The following is a 15284-nucleotide window of genomic DNA, read 5'->3' as shown; positions in this document are numbered from 1 at the left end:
TGTCTTAAGAAAACAAAGAACCAAAAACCAAAAACAAAAAACCAAACCAAACCAAACCAAACCAAAAAAAAAAAAAAAAAAAAAAAAAAAAAAGAAAAAAAGCCCAGAATACTACCAACAAAAAAAAAATGTTTGAATTGCCCGCTGAACTTTCAACAACTCTTATCCTTTTAGGTTCCAAGAGTCAGAAACAGGTTTTGAACTTGCAGATCACAGCATAGTCCCGTAACTCATAGCTATGTTTCTTTTAAAGAAGAAAAGAAGGAGGAGGAGAAGTATACGCACACATACAAAGATTTTGAAATACTTGTTTGTGTAGCCTCTCGAGGTCAGAAGAGGAGGATGTCAGGTTCCCTGGAATTAGAGTCGATGGCTGTGAGCCACGTAATGATGCGGGTGCGAGGAATTTAACCCAGGTCCTTTGGAGGAGCAGGAAGTGCTCTTAACTGCTGAGCCATCCTGCCAGACTTATAACTGTATTTCTTCTTTCAAGATCATGTACATAACTTTATGTATGTGCTTGAATGTGTGGTGTGTATGTGCATACCATATGTGCAGAGCCCCCAGAACTATAGTTTCAAACCTGGGTTCTGGCTGTTTTGACACAGCGTTTTGGCTAGTTCTTTCTTCAGTACTACTTCTGAACAGTGTTTTACTGCCATCTTTGTTCAGTTTCCTTAAATGTTTCTGAGAGTCTGACTCCCCCACCCTTATGTGACAAGTGCCCTGTGTCATGGGCATTGCTGTGTATTATTAAAAATGGCACAGGTCTCTCAGGTCTAGTTTGCTTTCCTCTTTTAATTGGCAAGCTGAGGGTTATTTTGTCAACAACTTAATTGGAAGCAAAGCTTTTGTGGAGGGTTGTGGTATGATACCTAATTTTTGGAGACTTTTCAGCACTTTAATCTTTAGTCACAGAAGTGTGTGCTGGTGGCAGTTTCATGTGTAAAAGGGGGTATAGTGTGGTGTGTTTGAGGGCAAATGTTCTTGTAACTGCATTTCTGAAACTCTGATGTCGACATATGTCTGGCTAATTTTACACTATTTCCCTTAATATATTTTTAGAAAGTGGTATTAGAGATGGATGGAGCCCAGGGCATTCCACATGCTAGTAAGTGTTCTGCTGCTGAGCCACAACTGGAGACAAGTCTCTTCGGCCCTCCTTTCTTCATTATATTACCCAGGTTGGCCTTAAACTCCTGGGCTCAAGCCATTTTCCTGCCTCCAACCTCTTCTAGGTGTGTGTCCCCAAACCCCTAGCATTACTGTTTTATTTCCTAATAATTGATCAAACCTTTGTGCTGAGTAATGTTATTTACCTGACTGATCTTTCTCCCTTTCAGTTTATTATAATCTGGTATATTTTCTTTTTTGTTTGCATACTTGAAGAAAATTAATTTTAGATTTAAAAGATTTAGTTCCTTGTTTGGTCACCAGAGCCCACAAATTATTAGATCGGGTCATTTATCAAATACTTTCATGTCTTAAATATATCTGTTAGTTTCTTGGTTGCATGCCTTTTCTCTAATTTGTTATGTACTAAAAAGTAGTCTCCTGGGCAAATGCCAGGGTAGTTGTTACGGTTTGTACATACTAATTGCCTATCTTCTTTTGATGATCTGCAGCCTAAATTTATTGAGATTTACTGATTTTGTATTTTGTTCCCCTGCTCTCTTTTCTAATTTTTTTAGAATCTAATTTTGACTTTGCATGAGAGATTATTTTTACCACTTTCTCTGCTGCTGGAGAACCCATCTTTCTAGTCAATGGTTTTTATTTTGTTTTGTTTTTTTTTTGTTTTGTTTTGTTTTTCGAGACAGGGTTTCTTTGTATTGTTCTGTCTACTCTGGAACTCACTCTGTAGACCAAGCTGGCCTTGAACTCAGAGATATGCCTGCCTCTGTCTCCCAAGTGCTGGGATTAAAGGTGTGTCACCACTGCCTGGCTCTTGTCACCTTTTTTGAAAATTATTTTTTATTTTGTAATCAGTGCCTGTATGTATGTATATGCACCACATGTGTGCCTGGCATTGTGTGTGTTTTCAGAAGAGGACATCAAGTCCCCTGGAAATGAATTACAGGTGGTTGTGATCTGCCCGGTGAATGTTGGTTAGAACCTGACTTAGCTGGAAGAGCAGCCAGTGAGTGATCTTAACCTCTGCATCATCGTCAAGACTGTTCATTTCTTTTAAGATGGGTGTTTGGTGCATTGTATGTCATTACATTGTGAAGATTTTGGTGGATTTAGATCCCTTTTGAATTCATTTGCCAGTAAATTGGTTGACATGATTAGTAGAAATTTCTTAGTTGAAAGATAGAGAATTTAGTTTTAACTTTTATCCTAAAAGTTATTGCTTTTCTTTTATTATGGCTTTTAGAACTATTTTTCATTTTTGGAACACATTCTTAGAATTTCATTCACATTCTTACTTGGTTTTTGAGACATGCTGTATGTCACCTAAATTGGGTTCAAGCTTAACCATCCTCTAGCTCAGCCTGAGAGTGCTAGGAATAAGGCATATGCCACCATGCCCACTTCGTCTTCGCTCTTATTTGAGAAAGCACTTTAATTCTGCACTCTGAGCAGTTTATTTCACTCAACATTGTTGGTTATTCTTTGTACCTTCCTTGTCCTCTTTTATGAAAATGCACTTCCTGTATGTGTATGTATTGACAGCCTGCCCAATTTTCTTTTGACGCTCTGACTTGGAGAGTCATTTTGGAGTATCCATATTAGGATGATTATCAGATGAGAGAGAACAATTTAAAAGACTACTTTTAACCTAATTTTGTGTCCCCAGACTTAATTCATGGCTATTCCGAAGATCTAGCTTGAAAGTTGCTCCCAGGCTTAGCTTTGGAACAAATCCTGGTCATTCTTAAGTGATAGTAACTTTGATTTTGGGGCATCAATACATGCATAACATTGGCTCAGAATTTTTTCCTGTTTAATGGAATCAGTCTTGATATAGAAGTTGAGAGACTGGAGCACTCTAGCTTGAGTCTTTTCTGAATTGGGCCACTGGGATAGGTATTTGTCCAGATGGCAGTGGATGAAATCTCTCCTTTTCTGTGTAGGAGTAGAATTCTTAGTAAGCTGTTGTCAGTGGTCATATTTCTTCTTCATCTGCTTGACCTTTGCTTGAAATCAGGTCATTTATACCAAATTCATAATTTGTGCTTCTCCTGCCCCCAAAGAAAAGTCTTTTTGTCAATTTGCCACACATCAAGAGTTGTTTAGGTGACCAGCGGCTGGGGTAGGGGTTTGGGCTATTACTTTGTGATAGCAACCCTTCTTGCGTCTGTTTCTTCAAGGCAAACGAATGCACGTGCAGTTGTCCACCAGCCGGCTTAGGACCGCGCCCGGGATGGGAGACCAGAGCGGCTGCTATCGGTGCGGGAAAGAGGGGCACTGGTCCAAAGAGTGTCCAATAGATCGTTCGGGCCGCGTGGCAGACTTGACTGAGCAATATAATGAGCAGTATGGAGCAGTGCGTACGCCTTACACCATGAGTTATGGGGAGTCCCTGTATTACAACAACGCGTACGGAGCGGGAGCGCTCGATGCCTACTACAAGCGCTGCCGTTCTGCCCGGTCCTATGAGGCAGTGGCAGCTGCACCTGCCTCTGCATATAATAACTATGCAGAGCAGACTTTGTCCCAGCTGCCACAAGTCCAGAACACAGCCATGGCCAGTCACCTCACCTCTACCTCTCTTGATCCCTACAATAGACATCTGTTGCCGCCTTCAGGAGCTGCTGCAGCAGCAGCAGCAGCAGCTGCTGCTGCTTGTACTGCAGCTTCTACTTCATATTACGGGCGGGATCGAAGCCCCCTGCGTCGCGCCACAGGCCCAGTCCCCACTGTTGGAGAGGGCTACGGTTACGGTTACGGGCATGACAGTGAGTTATCCCAAGCCTCAGCAGCTGCTCGGAATTCCCTGTACGACATGGCCCGGTATGAGCGGGAGCAGTATGCGGATCGGGCGCGGTACTCAGCCTTTTAAAGTTTGAGGTGAGAGTGGGGGGGTGTCACCTGTTGCTTTTGCCATCCCTCCTGTGGCTTAAAAGCCTCCAGTTAGGCTGCTTCGCTTGCTTGCTGCTGCAGGGCTAGGGTGAGGTTACTAGCATGGTTCAGTTACAGACAAATGCTGAAGTTTAAGGTAAACATCCTTTGCTCTTGTGCCTATTTTTTCCAGGGCTTTTAATGGGGGAGGGGGGTCATTCTCACTGTAATTATGTCTGGAAGAACAAACAGTGGTATACTGGTGACTCTTGAGTTAAACCTGCCATGTGGTAATTTGATCTGAGATTCAGACATTCAGTCTTAGGTGCACTGCTTCTCAGAGTCTGTTGAATTTCTTAGCTGTGAGGCATTAGCTTTTTCAAGTTGCTGTGATCCATTATGCTGTGAAAGGGTCTAACCACTAATATAAAGTTTGTAATTAGTTAACTGATTATTGTTCAAGTCCTATTTAGATCTACAAAATGGCATCATCTTAATCTTGAATATATTTCTCATTCTCAAAGGTCTCTTAGTCTTAGGCATTTAAAGAACTGAGTGATAAGATGAGGCAGAAAATAGTAGAAAACACACTTCTCAGAGTAAGGAGTCTAGCATGAACTTCAAAGTCCAATTAGCTGCTCAGTCAGCTTCATGTCCTTAAGGGTCTGCTTTTGCTCTTTTATTCTCTTGTGTTGTAGCTTCTTATTTTATTCAGATTTTTAATTTTGACCCTGGATTTGACATCTTCCACTTAAAGGATATGTGGCAGCATAAGCCTTTGTGCATACCTGTGTTTATTCTTTGGTGGTGTTGAAATCTAGGATTAGGAACTTTACCATGAGCGCATCTTACTAGTTAAGGACATTTCTCACCTGTGTCCATGACCATGACAGGGTCTAAGTTTGTAGCATAACTTAGCCTTGAACACAGTTTTGGCAGTCTACTTACAATCTTGAGTGTTGAAATTATAGGTGTTTACCACCATGGTGGTGCTTCTGTTTTGACTATATTCTCTTTTGATGCTTCTTGGCAGTTTTGGTCTATAGGGTTTTTTTGTCTGTTTTTGGTTTTTTGAGATTGCTGTTTTACTTGGTAATTTTCTTTTAGTTTTGAGGAGCCCTACTGTGTTCCTGATATTGCCATAGATCCTAATCTTGTGGTACAGATACTTGTCATCTTTAGTGCAGAAGGTATGTGGCTTGCTCAGGTCCGCTGGATAGGAAATGACTGAATGGGTTCATTGACTAGGATTGTGCTGGAAGAGAAACTTAAGTGACTCGATGTAGCTTATGCTTTCTTTTAAAAGTTGATGTATAAACCTTCAAACATGTCCAGTGTCCTTGGCAATAATTCTTACATTGAAACGTATTGTTTGCTAACTTTTTACTTGAGAGGCTAATGGAACTTTCTGGGGTTTTGTTTCTTTCTTTTTTTCTTTTCTTTTTTTTTTCCTATTCTCTGAGTTTGTGGAATTACTTTATTTTTGGAATGCTAATAATGTTAACATTGAAAGTAATAGAATGTCTTCTACTACCATGAAAGAATTGTTGTTTAAGTTGGAGAAAGGCCATTGTTGGGGACTATTTAGCCTTCCCAGTGATTCTCTGACCTTCAGGTTGTTCTCATTTTTAGAAATTGTTGATACTAGGGAAGGGTACAAGTAAACTTAAAAGTGAGTATCAAGGTATGGCTTTGTAAGATGTTCTCTGAAGTTCTAAGTGGGAAAGCCCTTTTGAGCTTTGCTGTAAAGCCCCTGTACTGTGCTCTCTTTCAGGTGGGATGTGTGTGGGCTGAAATTCCGAGCTGCGGTTGTGCATGAGAATACACCCTTCGTGGTACCCCATCTCCGGGATGTTCTCGGCTCTGTGCATTCAGTCCCTCAGGAACCAAGGACCTTAATTTACCTTGTTAAGTTCTTTGTCTTTCCTATTCTCTCTCCTGCTCAACTTCTGTTTTCCTGTTTATTCTTCTGTAGCTTCCTTCCCATTTGAGTTCTGTTCTCTCAGCATGCCTCCTATGCAGAAACCGGTGGGGGCTGTGTTGTCTTCCCTGCCTCCTGACTGCAGTAGGTATTGGATTTGGAAGTAACCTTGATGAGACTCACTGCTCCTAGTTTTCCTTTTTGGCCCAAAGATTAGACTTAGAAATTTGGAGCACTTTCCAGTGAAATAAATGGTTTTTCAAATTAGGGTATGTGTGCTTTGAGAAAGTTCTTGTTTGGGCTTGTTTCTGGGTTCTTTGTTTATTTGTACCCTGAACAGAAGGTGGGGGAGTGTTTAAAGTTTAAGCTACTTAGCTTTGGCTAACACTGCAGAGGTTTTTAAGTTTTGCTTTTTAAAATAGTAGATGACTTTAGGTACTAAATAAAAGAGGTTATACAGAACTCAAGTAGGCATCTTTGTTTCAATGAAGACTTTCCTTCTGACGGTCTACTTTTGTTAAAGCCAGTTAACCAGTGGTTTAGAGCTGTAGATGTTTTACTTACTGGAGAAATAATCATTGTGTATGCTTGCATCTGCTGTTAACACTCAGTAAACATATCTCCCTTGACTTATTTTCAGGAAAAAGGTGAAGGTTTGAGGAAGAAGAGGTAGCTTTCATCTTTGGGAAAAATGAAGGTATGGCTCCCACCAGAGTATATTTAGCTGCTCCATAGGCCAGAACTACCTCGTGATGCATTTCACTATTTGTATAGTTCTGCCAAAATCAAGAGACTACACGAGTAGTTCCACAAGCATATTATAGCTTGTTCTTAATGCCTTTAGATGAGGTATAAAGGGCCCAGCAGCTCCTTTATGAGTGCTGGATAAGCTTGCTGAGTCCTCCACAGTGAGGGCAAGGATTTGAATGCAGTGAGGAGCCACTGTCTTAGTGTCATGTTTTTATTAACACAATTTTATCTTCCACGTTTTATTTTAACATATATAGGGCCATGTCTCAGAATCATTTACTTGGCCACTGCTGGATACCTATGTTATGCCAGGCTTGCCTTTAGTAAAGGGCTCACAAATGATAAGAGGAAGTAAAGATGATAGAGATAAAAGAGCTGCTTTTGCCTTGGGCAACGTCAAGTTTTTCTATTAGCTGCTTTTGTCTATCTCATTGATTCATTCTAATTTATAGACGGCTGGGCTCGTGACAGCTGTCTGGACAAAGGTGATTTTTTTTTTTTTTTTTTTTTTTTTTTTTTTTTATTGTGAGACCCTGTGCTAGGTGATGTATGTGTTCTTCAGTCTTTCCAGGAAATGTTTTTCTAAGCAAAATTTTTCTTCCTGGCTGAGTTGGTTTTCTTTGCCACTACCTTGGAAAGGTTCATACCTATGTTGGTTCCTCTTTCTTTAATAGATAGATGTGATTACTGTTGTGCACTTAGAGTTTTAGCGCAATTTCTTGATGTAATGGTTGGGAATGGCACAGTCTCAGAAGATAGAGACTTAATATTTGTTGATTCAACAGACTTTAGGACACTTTCACAGATGGTGACTCAAGTGCTGGGGATCTTAGAGCTTGGGGGGTCGGTTGGATGAAAAGCAGAAATAAAAGATAACACCAAGCCAGGCTTTTTGGCATATTTCTTTGTTTAGCTCTTAGCACTTAGATCTGGGTATAGTGGTGTATGCCCTTTTTCTAGCATTTGCAAAGCAGAGACAGGCAGATCTCTTGAGCGTTCAAGGCCAGTCTGTTGTACAGATTGAGTTCTTGGAGAGCCAGAACTTCAGAGTGAGACCTAGCCTCAAAAATAAGATAAAATTGCCTATCAAATGGAACATCCCGACTGAATGGATTGTTTTTATTGACTTGTTAGGATAGCCTTAGTGATTTCTTACCATGTTGCTCAGGTGATACTCCTGCCTCACCTTCTGAGTAATTGAAGCTAAAGGTGTATACCCTACATTGTGCTATACTTTTTACATTATTAAAACATTCAGAGAGACGAAAATTTACCTGAATCATCTTGCTTTTTGTTTTAGGAGACTGGTTTCTTTAACAGCTTAGCAATGTTTTTATCACTTAGGTGTGGGCTGGCTCAGAACTTCTTTTAAATAAAAGATATGCTTTTGCTATGATGTACCCAAATTGGTTTTGAACTCTTATTCTGCTTCAAATAGAAGGTGCTTGTTGGCAAGCCTGATGACTTGGAACCCACTTGGTGGAGAAATAACTCTACACTGTGTTCTCTGACATTCACATGTTTACTCTGGCACACATACATGTGCACAGAGAAGGGGAAAAGCTATCAGCTGAACGTGATGGTGTGCTGTTGTAATCTCAGCAGCACTTGAAAGTGAAGTGATTGAGAGTTCAAGGAGTAACCATGTTACATAATGCGATTCAGCAAACAAAATTCTTTGACTTATTGACTTGCTGGAAAACTATAAAGTGCAGTGGGAAAACAGTGAGTTGAAAATTATGAGGTGGGGCTACAGATGTAGCTCTGTTGATAACATCTTCAGCATGCTTGTTTCGGCCCTTGGCCTAATCTCTAGCACTTAGAACTACTGATATGGTAGCCTACTTATGTAGGCCAGCACTGGGGAGGTGAAAGCAGGAGTTCCAGGTTATATTTTGTAGTTATGCAACCAGTTAGAGCAGTGTGGCTTTCAGCCTTCTTAAAGCTGAAACCTTTTAATGCAGCTTCCCATGTTGTGAAGCTATAAAATGTTCCCCCAACTATAAAATTATTTTATTATTTTAATGCAGCTTCCCATGTTGTGATGACCCCCAATTATAAAATTATTTTTGTTGTGGCTTCATAACTAATTTTGCTAGTGTTATGAATCGCAATGTAAATATCTGATCCGAGACCCCTGTGAAAGGAAGGTTCTTTTAACACAGAGGAGTTGTGATCTGCAGGTTCAGAGCCAGAGTTAGAGGCTAACCTGTACTATATGAGACCCTGTCTCAACAATTTGTAGAAACTGAACACAACTGATTTCTAGCATTAAAGTGGTTTGAAATTATTTTAGTATACATTTCCAGTTAAGTGAGTGAGTATTCCATGAGGCTACGCTGATGTCTAAGTAGACAAGGGTGGTACTGGCATGACTGACCTCAGGAGTTTGTTTCAAGAAAAATACTTTAATTAATGGTAAACACGTTTTCCTTAGCACTCTTTTGCTATTCATTTATCACTAACATAATGAGCATCTGTGAGCTGGCTCTGGACTCCTGTTTACCATGTATGGAGTGTGTAGAGAATGCATATCAATAAGGGCATCAAGACTAATCTCACTTTGCCTCCATTAGCTGCCTCAACCCTTCCCACATGCCCCCCAGTCTTGTGTATACAGAGTTGTGGTCTGTCCTTGGAAGGAGACTGGGTGACTGGAATGGTCACACTATTTTGTATTGAAGGTATGATCGATTCTGGTTCTAAGTGGTTCAAAGATTCTATGAGGGTAGTCAGGGAGTTCTCAAGTAGTGGTAGACATTTTGGTTTTGGCACTAAGGTCTCTTCATAGGGCCTCATGAAGACTCAAGAATATGCTCTTCCTCTGAGCTATACCTTGTACACTAGACCAAGATTGACTTTGAAGTTTTTTAGGACTCTTCAGAAGCAGGGTTGACTTGGGTAATGCCAAGTTCAACCCTCCTTACCCTAATGTAGACTTGAGTATGGAATAGTGTGAGACGTGGGTTATGTGTGCTGTGGGAATTAAATGCTATTTTCAATTGTTGGAATTAGTTTTCTCAGCTCTCTTAATACATGAGATCATACTGAGGTAAAAGTTGACTTCTTAGCATGATGGTAGTGCACTCCAAGAACTCATCTCTAGTGTATTTAGAGAATTAAGCGGGCTTATTAGATTGAAGCAGGAGAGTTTCAGGAGATGTCTCAGCGACGAAGTATTTAAACATTTTGAAATGTGAAGTTCTTTTTAAAAGTTGAATTATCAAGTACAGATTTTTTTTTTAATTTGAGAAGAAAAACTTTACAAGAAATACAAATAGACTATGTATACCTATAATCTTGCCATTTAGGATGCTGAAAGATAATGATTGTGTGCATTCTGGTCACTCTGAATAAAATCACACAGTATATGATGGAGTTTCCAGGCTAGTTTAGGCTATAGAAAGTGACAGTTGGAATGGTAATTTGTCTTAGTTTGAGATAATACAGCAAAGTACCATAAATAGAATGGAACACGTAACACGTACACAATAGAAATATATTTATAGTTTTTAAAACAGAGAAGTCAGAAGCTAACAAAATGAGCAGATAGCTAGCCAGCTTATCTAGCTTCTGTTGTATTGATTTCAGCTTGGCTGACAGACCTCTAGCTTGTTTTTGGTTTTGTCTTCTGATACAGAGCTTCTCTGTGTAACCTTGACTATCCTGGAACTCAGTTTGTACACCAGGCTGGCCTTGAACTCAACAGAGATCTGCCTCCTGAGTGCTGGGATTAATGTCGTTCGCCACCACTGCCCAGGGATCTCTGGTTTCTTTATAAAAGGCAGTTCTGATTTCATTTGTGAAGGCTTTGCCCTCATGATTTAATCACTCCCTCCTAAGGTCTCTACCTTGATTGGCATTTCAAATGTAAGTAAAAAAAAAAAAAATACACACATAACACACTGAATACATAGCAGTGCATACTGTTTATTGATCATGGCATATTTTTCATTTAGCTGATGAAGTTTGAATTGGGTAGTGTGTATAAGAGCAATACTCTTCATTTTACACATTAGAAATTGGGACGTAAACTGGGTGTGTTTGTACATGACCTGGATCCCAGAACTGGAGAGCAAAAGCAGGTGGATCTTACTGAGTTTGAGGCCAGCCTGGTCTAGATAGTTTTAGGATAGCCATCAGAGAGACCATAAAAAAGTAAAAGAAGTTGGAAGGTAATTTTTAAAAGTGCCAAATGGTAAATTAGGAGCATCTTATTCAGAAACAGGAAAGGGATATCTAAAAAGAACCAGTTGGTTCTGGAGAGGAAGGAGGTTTTGTAAGTCTCATACATTTGCCCATGTTTTGCACTAATTGAAAAATAAAAGGGTTAGTCATGCTTGTACCTTATTCTTCTCAAGCTGACTGATGTCTTTGAGATTCATATCTTATGACAGGAATAATAACTTTCTAGCAGGTAAATAGCTAGCTTAAGTAAAGACGATGCCCTCTGTAGTGATAAGCTAAGACAATTTGTTGAAATAAAGACACCACCCATTTGGGTTCTTCTGTATAAGACTTAGTGGTAAGCTGAGCATTCTATTCCACATATTTTACCCAAGTTGCCAAGACAAATAAGTTGTGCTAAGAGTGTGCCTTAATTTTCTTTAGTTCTTCTATATCTAACATGCTTAATTGGTTTCAGGTATGCAACAAGGTGGGGCCAGTTTTACAATGTAAGGACTAGTGATACCAAACTTGGAATAATGAATAGTACAGAATTTAGTATAGAGTATAGTACAGTCTAATCTGTTCCATTCGTGGGGTGGAAAAGAGAAGGAAGATGGCTTTTAGTTGCTGACTTCAACTACACTAGAACATTGTGATGTATTTAAAGGCTTGTTAATACAGACAGTAAGTAATTTTGCTGGTGGGTAGAGAGAGGTAGGGTGATGGCTACAAGTTTGAAACCAGCCTAGTTCTCCATAGCAGGTTTTAGGGCTACATATCAAGAGCCTGTCTTGGGAAACAGAAACATTAAAGATTTTTACTCTAAAGCCAGAGAGGCAGTGTGAGAATTAAAATGGAATGAAAAGGTCCCAACAGAATTCTATCTAGTGTGACACATCTGTGGAGTATGGGTGGCCCAGAGGGAAAAGGAAAAAAAAAAACCATGTAGGCATAGTATGTGGTCATAATCCTGGCTAGTTATGAGGAAGAGGCAGGAGAATCACACATTTGTTAACAGGCTGTGGAACTTTTTTAAGACCCTTTTTCAGAGGTTGGGATTGTGATGTGGCTGTGAAGGGCTCTCACAGTATACAAGCTCAAAACTGCCAAAATTAAACTGGCATTTGTCTTGAGTCTGTCAATTCAAGGCTAGCCTGGGTAACACAATGAGAGCTTGTCTCAGGAAAAAAGATTTATGGGATGAAGTGACTTACTGTATGTATTTTCAGTCCTTAGAATGTGATTTTCACAATGAATCTGAATTTGATTATGTATATGTATCATTTTTATAGTCTAGCAGTATGAAATGGTGTACCTTAAAATTATTATTGTTTTGCCATGTATAGTGGGTATATGCCTGTAATCTAGCATTGGGGCATGAAGGCTGGAGGATCAAGTTTTCAAGGTTATTTGTAGTGAATAATGAGTTCCAGGCCAGCCCAAGACCCTGTCTGGGGGGGAAAAAAAGAGGAAGAGTGTTGTTTTGTATTTAAGAAGGCTGACACACATGCAGATTTACAGTAGTTTCTTTTTTTGAAATTCTGACCATCAGCCACAATAACTCCTACTAGAACTGGGATTGCAGGTCAGGGTTTCACTTGAAGTCAATCCATGCTCATCTGCTGGGTTAGTAAGTGATCTTATGAACATGCACCTCCACATTTAAATATTTTTCTTCATCTTGGTAGATTATAGTCTTTGGGCTGGATTAGAGCTCAATAGTGGAGTATGTAGGAGGCCCTTGACTCAGTCCCATCAGCAGTGCTGGATATTGGGTACACTTGTGACTCTTGCACATGGGATCAGATGTTTGGGAGGCTCAGTGAGCTCAGGTGCTGTAGACAGGCCAGAGCAATATAGTGCTGTAGGCCATGTGTCTATAGGAAAAAATGACAGTGGTTCTATTGAGAGCCTTTTTGGCTGATTACTACTTCCTATTGTGTGAACTAGGTGAACTCTAGTTCAAAAGCTTTATCCTTAACTTCGTCATGGATGATACAAATTATTTTTGCAACTTCTTTAACTACACCATAACAGGTTATTTCTTTCATTTTAAGCTTTTCTATTTCTGTCTTTGCAGCTTTGTCAGTGGTACAGCCACAGTAACCAGGTGAAATACCTGATGGGTCAGTCATACAGAGCTCTGTCCTGTCATTTGCACTATCAGACCCCAACATTAAACTGCAGGCCAAAGGTCTGTTAGCATTGTATGTGTATGCGCATGTTCATACATGACCACTCTTATCTGCAGTTCCAGGCTTCTGAGAAGCTTAGAACTCTAGCCAAGTATATGTAAAGTTGGATGTTGCTTATGCTATATCTGCTAAGGAAAGACAATGTGCCAGTAAACATGCTCCTGTCATTCTAACATGCCAATCAATATTAAAAAATGTTTGGAGCCATCATAAAGTTTCTAAAGAACTAGTTTTCTGCTCTGAATACACTGTCCTCTTTACATTTTCTCCTAATTGCTTTTTACTGTTTCCATAGCCTTTATGGCATACTCAATTTGAAATTTCTCTTCCAACAGGAGGGAAAGTAAAGGCTGACAGGCCATTCCTAGTGCAAATGGAGTTCAGAGTGCTGATCCACCAGGCTGGACAGCTTGCAGGCCTGAAGTGGCATCTTTTGGTGGTGGTATGAGATTTGAGTCAGGGTTTCTCTGTATAGCCCTGGTTGTCTTGGAACTTGCCAAGTGGACCAGGCTGGCCTCAAACTTCCTAAGATCTACCTGCATGTGCTTTAATAACATTTTTATATGTTATAAAACACATTTTTAAGGAGCCTGTTGATAAGTGTTAGGTGTTTTTGGTCATTTGACACAGTTTTTCTTCTTACCATGTAGTCTGGTCCAGCCTAAAACTAAAATCCTGGTTCTTCTCCCAGTGAAGAACTGGGATTGTAGGAATATGCCACCCACTTTTCTCCCCTTTTAGCTTTTTTTGAGACATGTTCTCCCTCTGTAGCCCTGGCTGATCCTGAACTTACTATGTAAACAAGGCTAACCTTGTAATCTTCCAGCTTCAGTCTCTGCAGTGTTAGGAACCACAGGCTTGTGTGGTCATGCTTAGCTTTTTTATCTTTTCATGTCTAAACTTCAATCTTGTTTATAAATTGGTATGTGTGACTTGGGTATAGATGTAACTTTTTGATATTTCACCTTGTAATTTTTCAGGTAAGAAAGTTTAACCACATACCATCACCTGGGTTTTGAACCTTTTTTAAGATAACCAGTGTTTTGTCTTGGATTTGAAGTTTTTTGCACTTGACTATAAGAATACTCTTCCTTTTTGTTTTATGCATATGAGTGCTTTGCCTGCATGTGTGTCTATGTACGATGTTCATGTTCGTGCCTACTGCACTCAGGTCAGAATAAAGTTAACAGATTGCCTGCCTAGACTAGGGTTAAAGATGTTTGTGAGCTACTGTGTGAGTGCTGGGTCCTCTGCAAGAGCACCAACCGCTAACCACTTGAGTCATCTCTTCAGATCCACTTATTGCATTTTTTGTACCATTTACACTTTTGTGTATATATATCTAATATGCACCATGTGCATGCTGTTACCCTAAAGTCTTGAAAAGATAGTATATCCCGTGAAACTGTAGTTACCAGCCATTGTAAGCTACCACAGGGACATTGGGAATGAATCCCCAGGTTCTCTGCAAGAACAGTAATTGTTTAATTCTTGAGTCTTAATGTTCCCACATTTTAAATTTACTTGATATGCAGTGTGAGTAGCTGAGTTTGATTTCTAAATGACTACTTAGTTGAAAGATTTTAAATATGTTCTAAAAGAGCCAGTGAGCTGTTTCAATGGTTAAAGCTGACAATCCGAGCTCGATTCCCAGAACCTTTGGTGGAGAGAATTAGCTGCTGAAAGTTGTCTTCTGACCTTCATGTATGTACACTTTGATATTCATACACAACATACACATAGTAAATAGAACTGCAGCTACAATATAGCTAGGGAGTTTGGGTCTTTTTCTTTTTTTCCTCCCTTCCTTTCTCCCTCTCGCCCTCCCTCCCTCTTTGTGGTGTTATTGAGGTGGCTCTCTATGTTGTCCTGTCCTAAAGCTTGCTATGTAGATCAGACTGTCCTTGTATTTCCATAGATCCTCCTGCTTCTGCCTCCCAAGTGCTAGCACTAAAGTGGTGTACTACTTTGACTTTTTTTTTTAACTGAAGGCCTGACATGAAGACAGAATGTCTCCTACCTGCAATACCCTGCATTTCTAGGGAAGCTACTGCCCTAGGCCAGTTTAACTTAGCCCCTGGGGGCAGAATTAGGTGTGGAATAAATTGGGCCTGAGTACTTTGAACACTAGTAGATTTGCTGTAACTTGAGATATTTTATCTTTTAGAGGAACCTTTGGTGCTTCCTCATATACTTGTCACATAATACCCAACATCTGCTTTTTAAGAATTGAACCCATAGGG

At 39.9% G+C, this 15284-nt stretch overlaps 1 protein-coding gene across 5 annotated transcripts in view; it reads left to right on the top strand.

The window, feature by feature from the left end:
- Positions 1-15284, top strand: part of LOC143433712 (RNA-binding protein 4) — a 34610-nt gene that overhangs the window by 1738 nt on the left and 17588 nt on the right. The window contains exons 2-4 of one of the 5 annotated variants that reach the window (XR_013104695.1): positions 3315-4014; positions 5113-5195; positions 5780-6193. The exons of 1 other annotated variant lie outside the window; for it this stretch is intronic. Coding sequence is in view for 2 of the 4 variants with exons in the window: in XM_034523271.2 (XP_034379162.1) it covers positions 3315-4006 (692 nt within the window). In the remaining 2 variants the exon portion in view is untranslated. Of the gene's footprint in view, positions 1-1065; positions 1239-3314; positions 4015-5112; positions 5196-5779; positions 6194-15284 lie in introns of those variants that run through there. 3 more of the 5 variants (XR_004608736.2, XM_034523271.2, XM_034523291.2) reach the window with 3 other exon arrangements.

The sequence above is a fragment of the Arvicanthis niloticus genome, chromosome 1 (assembly GCF_011762505.2).
Source record: "Arvicanthis niloticus isolate mArvNil1 chromosome 1, mArvNil1.pat.X, whole genome shotgun sequence".
In the NCBI taxonomy this organism is placed as follows: domain Eukaryota; kingdom Metazoa; phylum Chordata; class Mammalia; order Rodentia; family Muridae; genus Arvicanthis; species Arvicanthis niloticus.
The sequence above is the reverse complement of the archived record's forward strand: the minus strand, read 5'-3'. Positions and strand labels throughout refer to the sequence as shown.